We start from the raw sequence: 13,342 nt of genomic DNA, 5'->3' as shown, positions 1-13,342 counted from the left end.
GGGCTGAAACCTTTTTGTATTCATGGTGGAAGAATATCTAAGAGTTCAACTTGGGTAAAAATGTGTGTTTTTTCTCTTTGTGAATCCATAGCAAACATATTCAAACTGTTCATCTTAACTATTTTGACTCATTTTTGAGTTTCATAATGTGTTAAAAAGAACAAGGGCAGCCCAGTGCATAAAGCATATGTTGAAGACATAATTAAGTAAATAGAAGTGTGCTCTCTCTAACGGCTTAAACGTTTAGATGAGATGGTGACACACTTCAACATGGTATCAGAGCGGGCAGAGATCCTGGGTTCAAATCTTACCACCACCCAATATCAAAATCAATTTTCACATGCTTGGCTCACCCAAAAGAATCAAGCCCGCACGTGAGGGGCATGTTGAAGACATAATTAAGTAAATAGAAGTGTGCTCTCTCTAATAGCTTAAGCTTTTAGATGAGATGGTCACACACATCAACAGCATAATCGCGTTCACGCAGGGTCCGGGGAAGGGTTACACCCCAAAGGATGTGATGTAGGCAGCCTACCTAATGCAAGCGTTAGTGGCTGCTTCCACTCGAACCCGTGACCTATAGGTCACACTGAAAGATCTTTACCGTTGCTCCAAGGCTCCTTTTCGACTTTCAAAATTATCGATTGATTTTTTTATACAATTAATTGTTGTCTCTTCATATATTTTGTTGAAGCGTTCTAAGATATAATTCTTACTTGTGCTGCAATTTCAGGTAGAGACTAACAAGGTATTTTTGCGAGACACCACTGTTATCTCTCCTTATACTATACTTCTTTTTGGTGGCCCAATAAACATTCAGCACCAGGTATCTTCTGTTTATGGTCATGTTTACCCTGCTTTTTCTTTTCCATAACTTGATAAGCTCTTTACTTCTCAAGGAACAGTAGGTGTCAATTTCATTTTTCAATTTTTGTCAAAACTTTGTTGCTTGAACTTTGACATTGTACACATGAGCATTTTCTATCTTGTGCTGTCTAGTGACTAGAGGGACAAGAGACTTACCTGCGAAAGTCTGAAAATTGAAAAGAAACGGAACAAGAAGGGAGAAACGTTGAGTGAAACTATGATTTGCTTGTTACTATTTAGCATGGAAGATTGAGCATTGTGCTGTGAAATGCTAAAAACAAAAATGCTATATTGTACTCTTCTGTACACCCTCCTTTACGTTGGTTTGCTCTCCATGATTTTCAATGCAGAAGTAGGGTAATGCCTATTTTAACCCTTATTCCCCCTAAAAGGAGGAAAATAAAGTGGACATTGGAGAAAAGTACGCAGGCACAATCACTCTCAAAGTAACCAAGATATGTTTTTTGTATTTGTTTAAGAGAATTGGAACAGTTTCCTATTGTGGAAACTGGTATCAAGTGCTAATTTTAGTAAGTAGCGTGCTTTCTCTGAGTCCTTTGGGGGACATCGATAAAAATGGGAAAGTGGCCTACTTTCTCTGAAGAGCTTTCCTTTTGGCCTTTCCAATTTTGAAGGCAATGATTCTGTAGAAAACTAAATCAGCTTTTACCCAGGGTTCGGTGGACCCAGATGTTAGCAAGATCTTACCAATTCAGTTCTTAATTTATTGCAGTTATATGCAGGAAAAAAAAAAGTTAGACCAATTTTCATATGTTTCTACATTATTTAATTGCAATAAACTTGTAACAATTTGTGCTTTTTGAGGAATATTTTCCTGTTGGGTCCTAGTCCTGTCTCCCCCCTGTTTCTGTAGGATTTTGTCCTTCTAGCAGCATTTCATTTTCCTAAAAGAACATGTATACTCATCACTCAAGGATAGGGAATTGTGGACTAGTTTGCAGTTGGAGAAATAAATTATATGGTTCTCTTTATGAACCCTGGCTTAAGGAACTCTATCTGCCCCCTCCTGATTTCATCTTTTTCCTCACTAATTGTGTGTAATTGTTCTTTCCAGACTGGAAGAGTTACCATAGATGGATGGTTAGAAGTTGCAGCACCAGCACAAACAGCTGTTCTATTTAAGGAACTCCGGCTAACTCTTCATGATATTCTCAAGGAGCTTATTCGAAATCCTCAGGTAGATTTTTATCTCGTTCAAACGGATAGTTCTGTTTCAGAGCATTTACTGTTACTTTCTGGTAGCATTCACCTAATTATTGATGAATAAGTCAGGAACACAACCTAATACCTTCATACTTGTGGGCATTGCCTTTATAAAAGTATGAGAAACAGATACTTTATTGCATTAGTTCTGATTTATCACCAACTCAGACTATTTTAGCAAATCCGAAGAGATATAGTTGATGTACATCGCGTCTTTCCACCATAACTTTAGACCTATGGTGTTCGTACTTTACAATAATGCTGCCGCACTAGATAGTTATGTGTAAATAGTCCTAGTCCCATATGTAGTAAGAGTAGAATATGTCTAGTCCCATATGTAGTAGGAGTGGAATATGTCCTAGTCTCATGTGTAGTAGGAGTAGAATTTGTATTGTATATAGGGCTCATTGTATCATTGTTAAAAAATAGACTTTTCTCCCGTGCATTCTCACATGCTATTAGAGCTTCAGTGAGAAAATCATCATTGTGCGTCATTCCAGCGACATCCGGGAAGAAAGATTTCATCGCCGTGCAATTTTCCGGCAACTTCGTCTTGTTTCCAAGGTTCATCATTGCTACAGTGGTACTGTGCATATACTAGTACCACCATCAGATCTGAAACCCTTGTGCGACCAAAATCCCGAAACCTTAGTCCCACCGAAACAGAAAAGTCAGTCATCGTGACTCAAGAATCAAGATTGATTTGCGTTATCTCCTCATCGGTAAGTGTTTGTGCGAAAACCAACACTACCATCTTATTCGGAGAAGTCAGGCGACAAAACCCAGTCAATCGCTCCGGCAGAAAGTCCCTCACGGGCCGCCACAACTAGGGTTCCAGCGAGCTACAATAACTTTTCCGGTGTGTGTGAGCCATTCCAGCCTCTTTTTGACAAAATTTCTTCAGGACAACTTACTCGTCCAGGGATTTTCCGGTGTGAACAGTGATATCCAGAAAAGTTTTTGTTTTCTGGTGGTGTTTTAGAACCTATTTTGTTGTGTGGAATTCAGCTTAGTCTCACTATTTTCAAAATTTTCCGGCGACTTTTCGGCCAACTTCTGTTTATCAGCAACCACCTGGTTTTGTTGCTCAGGGGGAGTCTAGTGGCCTTGTATGTCGAATGATCAGCTTGCAGATATTTTCACCAAGTCCCTCACTGGTCCACGTAATAATTACATATGTAACAAGCTCGGTACATATGATTTGTATGCACCGGCTTGAGGGGGAGTGTAAGATAGTTATGTGTAAATAGTCCTAGTCCCATATGTAGTATAAGTAGAATATGTCCTAGTCTCATGTCTAGTAGGAGTAGATTATGTATTATACACAGGGCTTAGTGTATCATTGTTAAAAAATAAATTTTTCTCCCGGGCATTCTCACAGATCTGAACCCACCCGGTGGCATTTTTGAAGAGTCTGAGCAAACATAGAATGAGACATGGAATACTTTTCAAATTTATCTCACTGCCAGCAGACATGGAACCTCAAAGAGAGATTTCTTGATGATCTTCCTCTCTCTCCACAACCTCCCCCCCCTCCCACCCCCACCCCACCCCCCCATTTTTTTTTTTAAATTCCAGATCACTACCCTGTTGAGTGAATGGTGTGCTTGCCTTTTGGCACTTGATCTGCTCCTTTTGGCCATTCCTCTATCCATATTTCTCTCCAGAGTGTTCTCAATCATTGACGTTTGCTAGGACACTCCATGTGTTTTGGCTATTCGTAAAGTAAAAAGAAAGCCTTAGATGTTCCTATCCAATGTCCTCTCTTAAATTGCTGTGTCACTGACATTTGCTAGGACTCCACTTTCTTTGGTTATTCCTTCTTGAAGGTAAAATTTCAAGCACATGCTTCTTTTTCCTTCCAACAATGGGAAAGTTCTGCACAACCTTCCTCCTTGACCTCGAAAGTCTTCCCCTTGTATTAGAGGCAAGATCTTTCTCACCACTATGGATAATAGTTGGGCTCAAAATTGTAAACAACTTGTAGAGGCACAGGGAGTCTTTTCATTGTTTAGACTATTGGCATTTGTTTGCATATCATTTTCTTTTGTGCTAAGAAAAATGTCGATTCTTTAGGTAGACATTGCACACTTTTACTTTTACTTGTCCACTATTGACTTTGCACACCCCTTAAGAAATACTCCCTCCGTTTCAATTTAGATGAAGTAGTTTGACTCGGCAAGGAGTTTAAGAAAAGAAAAAAAAGACCTTTTGAAACTTGTGGTCTTAAAAGCAAAAGGGGTAAAAGCTTTGTGGGTCCATGACATTTGTGTGGTTATAAAAGCTTCTCATTAAGGTAAAATAAAAAGTTTAAAGTTGAATTATTTTCAATTGTAGAAATGTGTTATTCTTTTGGAACATACTAATAAGGAAAGTGTGTCATCTAATTTGAAACTGAGGGAGTAATAAATAAAGTGCATAATTTACCATAATACCCAATTAATTGGTGTACAGTCTTAATGGATTTGAAAATGATTTTGAATGAGTTATTAATGCTGAGGGCAAAATAGGAAAAATAAATTATTTTTTTCTTGATATGCGAAAAGTGACAAGTAATATGAAAATTTATTTTTAGAATAGTTGACAACTAAAAGTGAACGGAGGGAATAGCTGCTACAAAATGCTTTTACGGTTTGTGTTCATATTTTGTTTTTTCTTCAAACTTTCAACCCTTTAAACCTTGTTTTGGATTGATGAATTCTTCTGACACTTCATATCTCAGGTTTCCAGGGTGAATGATAATGAAGTTCTCAGATCTATAATCCAGTTGCTATTAGAAGAAGATAAACAAAGAAAATAACCGCTTAGCCTTGGATCGGTTGATCAATGCATGCCCACACCTAGCAGAACACCTAGGAGCTCAACTTTCCTACTATTAGAAAAGGAAACTTGCTGATTGATGGACTCTCTGGACTCTGGTCGCTGATCTCTCCTGGGTCAGGCGATGGACTTTCTGGTTGCTGATCTCTCCTGGGTCAGGTGGATAAAAGGAGTGGGACATAATTTGTTCATTGGTTAATGAATCATCTTGCATGATGGGTCCCTCTACTCACCCTGCTATGCTCGCATAATTAATATAGCATTTGACAGACATCACAGAGATCAAATGTGTATTTTCCCAAAAAGCTAATGAAGGAACCATGTTAACTCTATCACCAAAATGCAGCGTTTATGGAAATTGCTGCTGCATTATTGTTTTACCATGCTGGTTGGTAATTGACATCTGAATTGGTGCCCAGCTTTGTTGAGAAAGCGTTATATCTCTTTATTTGCAGTACCAACGGTGCCATTAATCTACGCTACTAATTGAAGGAGAGAATCAATTTCCTTGTAACCAATATGTGAAACCTGTCACAGTTTGGTGAATCATAATAGTAGGTAACAAGAGTACACCGTAAATGAGTATAACAGTATCTGTAATTAGGGTGTTCATGGTTTGATTTAACTTGGTTTTTGCTTAAAATGAAACCAAATTAGTCAGTTCTCTGAATAATTAAACCTAGCCAAACCAGTATAGTATAGATTTTATCGGATTCGGTTTTGTCCATTTTAGCGGTTTGGTTCGGTTATTTTTGGTTTGTAGATACGTAGTTGATGATGAATGAAATTGATACTACCTTACATGATAGTTGATGTATCAGTATGGAAGAAAGTTTCAACTCCATGCGCTTCTATATTGCAGTTTTCCTCTCGAGACAGGTAGTCCAGTCAAAAGACTGATATAGTGCTGTTTTTACTTCGATGGTACATGGCGCAAAGATAAATCATTTGATCTTACTTGGTCAATGGTGAAGGTTTCTAACACCAGCATTTGTGGTGTCAACTGAAAACTGGTTCGTCCTTGCAAAATTTATTATCCTAGAATTGAATAGAAATACAATAAGACTATAACATGGCCATGATTAAGTGATTTGTGATTGTAAGATGCCCAAGGTATCAACAACCACGCAGAAAATTAATTGTTTCTTTCTTTGTATGAATTGTTATTACAAAAAAAAATACTGCAGTTTATTACATAAATCAGCTTTTGATGATGAACCTAGAGTGGACCAGAGTTGTTATATAGAAGTAAAATGCATCCTGCATTTGCAGCAACCGTAAACCATAAATATGAAATTCCTTTGTAACAGAATATATAGTGCTTTAGGCTTTTGTATGAAATTCTTTGTAGCAAACAAGACACCCAGTTTCATCACATTTCATTCCAAGTCTTTTTTTGCATGATTCATTTCTCAGGTGTTCTAACAAGAAAAATAAACGAGCACTGGCATGCATCCATTTCAGGGGAACGCCATTAACAGTGAAGGAAATGTCCCAAATTTTAGAGCAGAATCCAAAAAATTATGAAGAAATAGAGAAAAATCTAAACTTATCTATCATGTGTATGTATTTATAATTACTAGTCTGTTGCACGTGTATCCCATATGAATTAGTATAAACTTTTAAAATATATAGATAATATCAAAACATATGTAAGTACAGAGTAATTGAAATTTGAAAGGAAAGTACAATAGTATGTAGTTACACACGATCAATTGAATTGGTAGAACCTTTTTCTTATGCAATTCTAATATATCAAAAATTCGGTGTGACATTTTTTTTTTTGATATTTCAACAACACATAGTATAGATGTGAATATGAGTAACGTCATCTATGTTTATAAATGCTTCATGTCTTAAATTTTGCATCTAGTCTTTAAGAAATTGTAGCCTCCTTTTTACGATCACATACCTAGTATTTTATAAAAGTTGTACAAAAATTTGACCAAACATACATCTTCTTTAAGGTGTCTAGTATATCATTATCAGTTTCATGGTGTTCACTTTGGAAAAAAATAGTAGCAATGATAGAGATATTTAATAATCATATTACTGATATTAGAAAATTTAATCGATCTATAAAAATAATAAATTGCATGTACAAGTATCCATTGTTTGATTCGATTAGGAACATTTGTCTTATTTTGATAGAAGAATATGAGTTGAATTGTTTAAACGCAAAGTAACAGTGACTGCGGTGACAATCACACTCACCGACTTAAAATCCTAGATTTGTGCAATCGCCTTGCTAGATAATGAAATTTGAGGACAAATAGCAAACAACTTGAATAGTTGATGTATTGGAGGTGTTCATCCCATATAGAATTTTTCATAAGTAGGAAATAATAAAGACACACTAAAATCATACTAATTTTTTGACACGCGCGTTGCACGTGTATGTCAAAACTTGTAGTGTACGGTATTGTAAAATTATCAATGTTATTAAAACAAAACTTTAAATAAATCATTACGCATGAAAAAAAATAAAATACAAGTTTCTGTTAATGTAATGATGTCGTCATACAGTAACGTGTTTGTTGAGGTTAAAATGATTGGATACTATCTCGCGCTAACAAGAATTTGATATAAACTGTTCAAATATGTGAAAGTTGTTTAAAAATAATAGATGTAAATATCTACAAAAAGTATCCAAACGATTTCTCAAAGAACTTATAAGTATGTATTGCATCTTAAGTCTATATGTATATATTTCTCAAAAGTTTCATACATATACATAGAGAAAATGCATAAAGATCCCATTAAACTTGTTCGAAAAAATTATTTACACACCTTAACTTTACGGGTGTCCTAACAGTCTAACACCCCCACTATTCTTATCTAGACTAAATTTAATACCTCCTTCAAAATACTGAACCAGTCTTATGGTGGGCTGTGTTTAACACGCGCCATGTATTAAATACTGCACTATTTTAATTTATTTATTTTTTTACTTTTTCCACTCTTTTTTTCATTTCATCTTCTCCACCATCTTTCATCATTATTCTTGCAGCCCGCCACCATGGAAGGCAGTCACAACCATAACCTCCCTTAAACGCATAAACTATATCTCTGAAAAATCAAAACCACCTCCCCCTACCACTCCACTTTAACACCTCTAATTTGACCATTTTTTCCTTCACATCAATCTCACACACCCAGATGGAAGAGTTGGAGAGAAAATTCCTTGTATGAAAAATGGTATTGGCGAACATCAAGCTCTCCAATCAAGTATTATAATTATTCCAACCTAAATTCATGACCCAATTGCTTAAGAGAACTTATGTTTCTATCAAATTGAGGAGATTAATGAGCAATGAAATGAAGTTTGTAAAGGTAGGTGAATATGGCGGGCGAAAAAGAGGAATGTGAATAGAGATTCAAAAATAAAAACAAAGAAGCAAAAAATAAAACATGACTAGTTTCAAAGCATGGGGAGGAAGAGGATGGCACTAGATGATAATGACGGGCCAGTGGAGAACCATGGTTTTGTTAAAATGAAGAAAGAGAAAAAGAAACGAAAAAGAAAAGAAAAATGAATAAGAAAAGAGAAAAAATTAGTATTAAGTTTAATTAGTTAGAGTATCCAATAGGAAGTGACACCTAGACAATTAAATTAGTTGTAAGTTGTTTTTTGTGCCTCACGCGCATCTTGGAAATGAACTGCACTTTTCATGCCAGGTCATCACTCAATGGGGTATTAAATTAACTTAAGATTAGAATAAGGAGGTAAAAGGTCACCCGTAAAGTTTAGGTGTGTAAATGATTTTTCCTAACAAGTTTAATGGGTACTTTATGCATTTTCTCTATATATATATCACCATCTCCGTACAAATTCATTATATATTTCTATAAAAACAATTTAAAAGAAAATGCTCCTGAACATGATTAACCTTCATGTAATTATAATATTACTATTTCATATTTATTATATAAAATGTTTAATGTGATTACCTTCACTTAAAATTAATTAATTACAGGGGCAAAATTGTAATCCAACTTAGAAGGTAGGAGCTTTCCATTTTTAGTATGATTAGTTTCTGAACACGTGTGATGCACGTGTATTCCATGTTATTTTTGTAAAACTACATACGTTAAGTGACCAAATCTCAAATTCAAAATGATTGAGTAATCACATTATCTTTAATTTATGAGGTGAAATACGTCACTTGGTTTTCAAGATCTTCTCAATTTCTTTTGTGGGTGTAGTTAGGGGAAGAAAGTTGATATAAGGTTATGTTATTATTTCGGAAGTAAGAAAACTAAAGTGAAAAAAAAAAAAATTCAGTAAGTCATTGGCAAACTAAACATACAATTCTAAGTACGGAAAAGGCCTAAAAATGCCACTCAATTTTCAGAAATGGTCTATTCATGCCATCCGTTAAAAAAATGCTCATTTCATGCCACTGCCGTTAAAGAAATGGCCCATCCATGCCATTATTGACGCAGTGACATGGATGGGCCAAATAAAAATTGAGTCGTTAGTCAATAATGGCATGGATGAGCCGTTAGTCAATAATGGCATGGACGGGCCATTTCTTTAACGGCAGTGACATAGAAATAACAATTTTTTAACGGATGACATGGATAAACCATTTCTGAAAGTTGAGTGGCATTTTTAGGCCTTTAATACTGAAAAAAATTCTGCCTTTGTGCTATATACATTAACTTATAGAAAATCTCCACGTGCATATATTCCATAAACTTCAATTAGAAAGTTCATATATGAGAGGGTTATAATGACAAGAGTTTTGAATTTAAAATATATCCCATATGGTATCAAATTAACCATAAGATAGATGTATATGTGGAGGCCTTTTTTGGCAATGCCAAACTACATAATCAAATAAGAAATTATCCTAGAAAAAGAATTTCAAAACCTGAGCCTAAGAAAATACATTCGACTTAGAAAGACGCCTATCCCATTTATATTGATGTACGTCACGGTAAGGCTGGTAGAGAGGTATATCCAATTGTCTACAAAACCATCACATGAATTGATTTTTTCCACCAAAATAAAAATGTCATAATCATAAACTTGTTGAAGCAAAACTTTATCAACTTATGTGCGAGAACAAACTCTTAAACAATAATTAAACAAAATAATTTATACGATAAGTAAGAAGCAAGAAGCAAAAACAAAAATCACCCAAAAGCAACAATTTAACTCAAACAAATCCTCACAAAGTAGCTAGAAAAGATTTAAGGCACTCAACCAATGTTAAAGAGTTCATTCACGCCGCAGAGGAGAACATAGTGAATTTCTTGCTCACTTTTTACATAATACTTATATATTTGTATTGTTTTGAATCAGTTGAAAACAAACAATGTGATACTAATAAAAAAAAGTTTAATAATCATGGAAATTTACCAAATACATCCGCCTTTGAAGGGACAACAATGATGATCAATTTAAATTAATAAAAAGCAAAGAATTTTGAATGATTGAATTGAATTTGGTCGAGAAAATAAAAAAATTAACATTCATTGACGTCTTCGACAAATAGATCTCTGCTTTCTCATAATCTCTTGATACCAGCAATGATCAGATTTGTAGCTGAAATGTATGCAATATCACCAAATATATTGAATCATATTTCCTTGATATTACTTGTTCATGAAAGTAAGGAAATTGAAAATTTTGTTAGCTATCTGAGTAGTAGAACATTAATCTTTTTGATCCTACTATTGTGTAGAAATTGAAAGAAAAGACAGAGAAAATTTTCTGTATTGATGTGTATTTGCTGTGTACAGTGCATGTGTTTATATACAAGCTAAAAGGAATCTAAGAAATAACCACCTATACATGTGTCACTATTTTATTTGTATATCTGTAACTAACATAGGAATATAAATACAAAGAATAAAAAATAAATATAACAGTTGTACAATATGTTCTTCTAGAAACTTCACTTTTCCGTGTTGAATAGGGCTCAATTGTATAGAGATAACAAGGCCCAAATATAGAGACCCATAAGTGAATTAAGCCATTCAAACAATTGGACCGGGTATGAGTATTTATCCACACATTGAATAAAAGAGTTTGATTCTTCGTACCAAACCTCAACCTTAAACTTAGCCGACCAAACTTAGCCACCTTTAGGGTTCCTTTGTAAATGTCGATCTTCACCGGAAACACCATTTTTCAGTCCAACACCCCCCCCCCCAAGTTGGAGGGGGATGAAAGAACACCCAACTTGCCCAACAAATTTTGATGATGAGGCCCATTGAGAGATTTTGTGAAGAGATCTGCTAGTTGAGAGGAAGATCGAAGAAAAGAAAGAGAAATCAGGCTGGCGAGGAATTGTTGCTGCACAAAATGATAGTCAAGCTCCACCTATTTCGTTCGTTCATGAAACACTGGGTTTTTGGCGATATGGATAGCTGCTTGACTGTCGGAGTGACGGGGGACTGGAAGTGAAATTGGAATGGATAGATCTTCAAATAGACGAACTAACCAAGTAAGCTCGGCAACTACCCGTCTCATTGACCTATATTCTGCCTCGGCAGAACTGAGAGAAATCAAAGTCCGCTTCTTTGACTTCCAAGATATTGGAGAAGAACCAAGTGAGATATAGTAACCACTGACTGAACGACGAGAATCAGCACAGGATCCCCAGTCGGAATCACAGAAAACCAATAGTTCAAAGAGGAAGAAGCACTCATGAACAACCCTAGCCCAGGATCTTTCAACAAATAATGAAGAACATGAAGAGCAGCATCAAGATGGGGATTTCTGGGATCCTGCATATACTGGCCCAGGTGCTGCACAATGAAGGAAAGGTCCGGCCGTGTATTTGTTAGATAATTGAGCTTGCCGAGAAGGTTCCTGTAAAGGGTTGGATCAGAAAGAGGGGCACCAGTCTTTGCATGCAATTTGACAGTTGGATCTAGAGGTGAAGCAACAGGAGTGAGATGCAGTGAGTCAAATTCACTCAATAGATCCAAGGTGAACTTTCCTTGAGAAAGAATTAGCCCCTGTGGTTCATGAACAACCTCCATCCCTAATAAAAAAATGTAAGCTTCCAAGATCTTTTATTCGAAATTCTTAGTTCAGAAAGTCTTTTAATGCATTCAACTCGTCAGCATCATTTCCTGTTAATATTATGTCATCTACATAGACTGCCACAATAGAGATAGAGGAATCCGATTTTTTGAAAAAAAGAGAGTAATCATTTAAAGAGTGAGAGAAACCCTTGAAGTTGAGAGCAGTAGTGAGCTTAGCATACCACTGTCGAGATGCTTGACGAAGTCCATAAAGGGACTTTTTCAGTAGATAAACCTGTGTAGGTGAGGGAGGAGTAACTCCGGGAGAAAATTTCATATAAATCTCCTCGTTTAAATCACCATGCAAAAATGCATTATTCACATCTAATTGAAAGATTCCCCATCCTTTTTAACTGCTGAAGCCAAAATACACCTAATTGTGGTCGTCTTGACCACAGGTGAAAATGTTTCATTAAAATCAATACCTTCCTTTTGAATGTCCCCATAGATGACTAGTTTGGCCTTCAATCTTTCAACACTCCCATCTGAGTGTTGTTTAACTTTATAAACCCATTTACTGGGTAATGCCTTCTTTCCTGGAGGTAAATCAACCACCTCCCAAGTCTTATTAAGCTCAAGTGCCTCAATTTCTTTGGCCATGGCCTCTTGCCAACCTGGATGATGAGCTGTCTGTACATAGCTGCTAGGTTTACAAATATTAGACAAGGAGTTGAGCATATGCTGATTAGAAGTGGACAAACCACTGAAAGAAAGGAAATTAGGGGTAACTGGAGTGAGAAAACAAGCAGAACTCACATCAGTGAGTTGTAGAGCATTACAAATGTAGTCCTTTAAGTAGGAAGGTGTTTTGTAAGTTATAGTTGACCTCCTAAGGAAATCAACTATCATAGGTTCTGTTGATGGTGAGGAGATCCCCCTATAGGGCTGTTTGGTTGGGAAAGGGAGCCTGAAGATCTGCTAGAGGGACTTGCAGATTGAGTATAGGGAGAGAGTCTAGATGGTGTAGGAGTCCTTGGTTCAGGTGCTTGTGGTGTGGAGACAGAAGTGTTGTATATTGAAGAAGGCTGTCTAACTGGTTGGTCTGGGACAAATAGGTGCTCCTTAGGTTGGATAGAAAAGGGTAGAAAGGAAGTATCAGAAATAGGAGAATTGATAGAGGCAAAGGGAAAGTACTCTTCATGAAACACCACATCCCTTGAAACAAAAGGTTTAAGAGTCTTAAGATTAAGGACCTTATACCCCTTCTTGCCATGTGGATAACCAAGAAACACACAAGAAACTGCTCTAGATTCAAATTTGGCTCTATGATTTGAGAGAGTAGAGACAAAACATAAGCACCCCAAACATTTAAGATAGGAATAGTTTGGTTTGGAGTTGAACAGAATCTCATAAGGGGTCTTTAAATTTAAAATTCTAGAAGGAAATC

The 13,342-nt window shown here is 36.0% G+C and overlaps 2 protein-coding genes across 2 annotated transcripts in view; one reads left to right on the top strand and one right to left on the bottom strand.

Moving 5' to 3' along the window:
* Nucleotides 1-5,719, top strand: part of LOC109215648 (DExH-box ATP-dependent RNA helicase DExH7, chloroplastic-like) — a 32,507-nt gene extending 26,788 nt beyond the window's left edge. Inside the window, exons 32-34 of the mRNA XM_019379749.1 lie at nucleotides 734-826; nucleotides 1,943-2,065; nucleotides 4,814-5,719. Coding sequence (XP_019235294.1) covers nucleotides 734-826; nucleotides 1,943-2,065; nucleotides 4,814-4,891 — 294 coding nt within the window. The 3' untranslated portion in view covers nucleotides 4,892-5,719. The remainder of the gene's footprint in view (nucleotides 1-733; nucleotides 827-1,942; nucleotides 2,066-4,813) is intronic.
* A 5,711-nt stretch (nucleotides 5,720-11,430) lies between these two features.
* Nucleotides 11,431-11,910, bottom strand: LOC109215646 (uncharacterized mitochondrial protein AtMg00240-like). Its single transcript, XM_019379748.1, has one exon. It carries the CDS (start codon nucleotides 11,908-11,910, stop codon nucleotides 11,431-11,433), a length of 480 nt encoding a protein of 159 aa, XP_019235293.1.
* Between the last annotated feature and the right edge of the window lie 1,432 nt (nucleotides 11,911-13,342).

The sequence above is a fragment of the Nicotiana attenuata genome, unplaced genomic scaffold (genome assembly GCF_001879085.1).
Source record: "Nicotiana attenuata strain UT unplaced genomic scaffold, NIATTr2, whole genome shotgun sequence".
NCBI classification, from domain to species: Eukaryota; Viridiplantae; Streptophyta; class Magnoliopsida; order Solanales; family Solanaceae; genus Nicotiana; species Nicotiana attenuata.
The sequence above is the reverse complement of the archived record's forward strand: the minus strand, read 5'-3'. Positions and strand labels throughout refer to the sequence as shown.

What these genes read in the sequence shown, in the direction of transcription:
- LOC109215646 (XM_019379748.1), bottom strand. Translation starts at nt 11,910, where the DNA reads ATGGAGGTTGTTCATGAACCACAGGGGCTAATTCTTTCTCAAGGAAAG.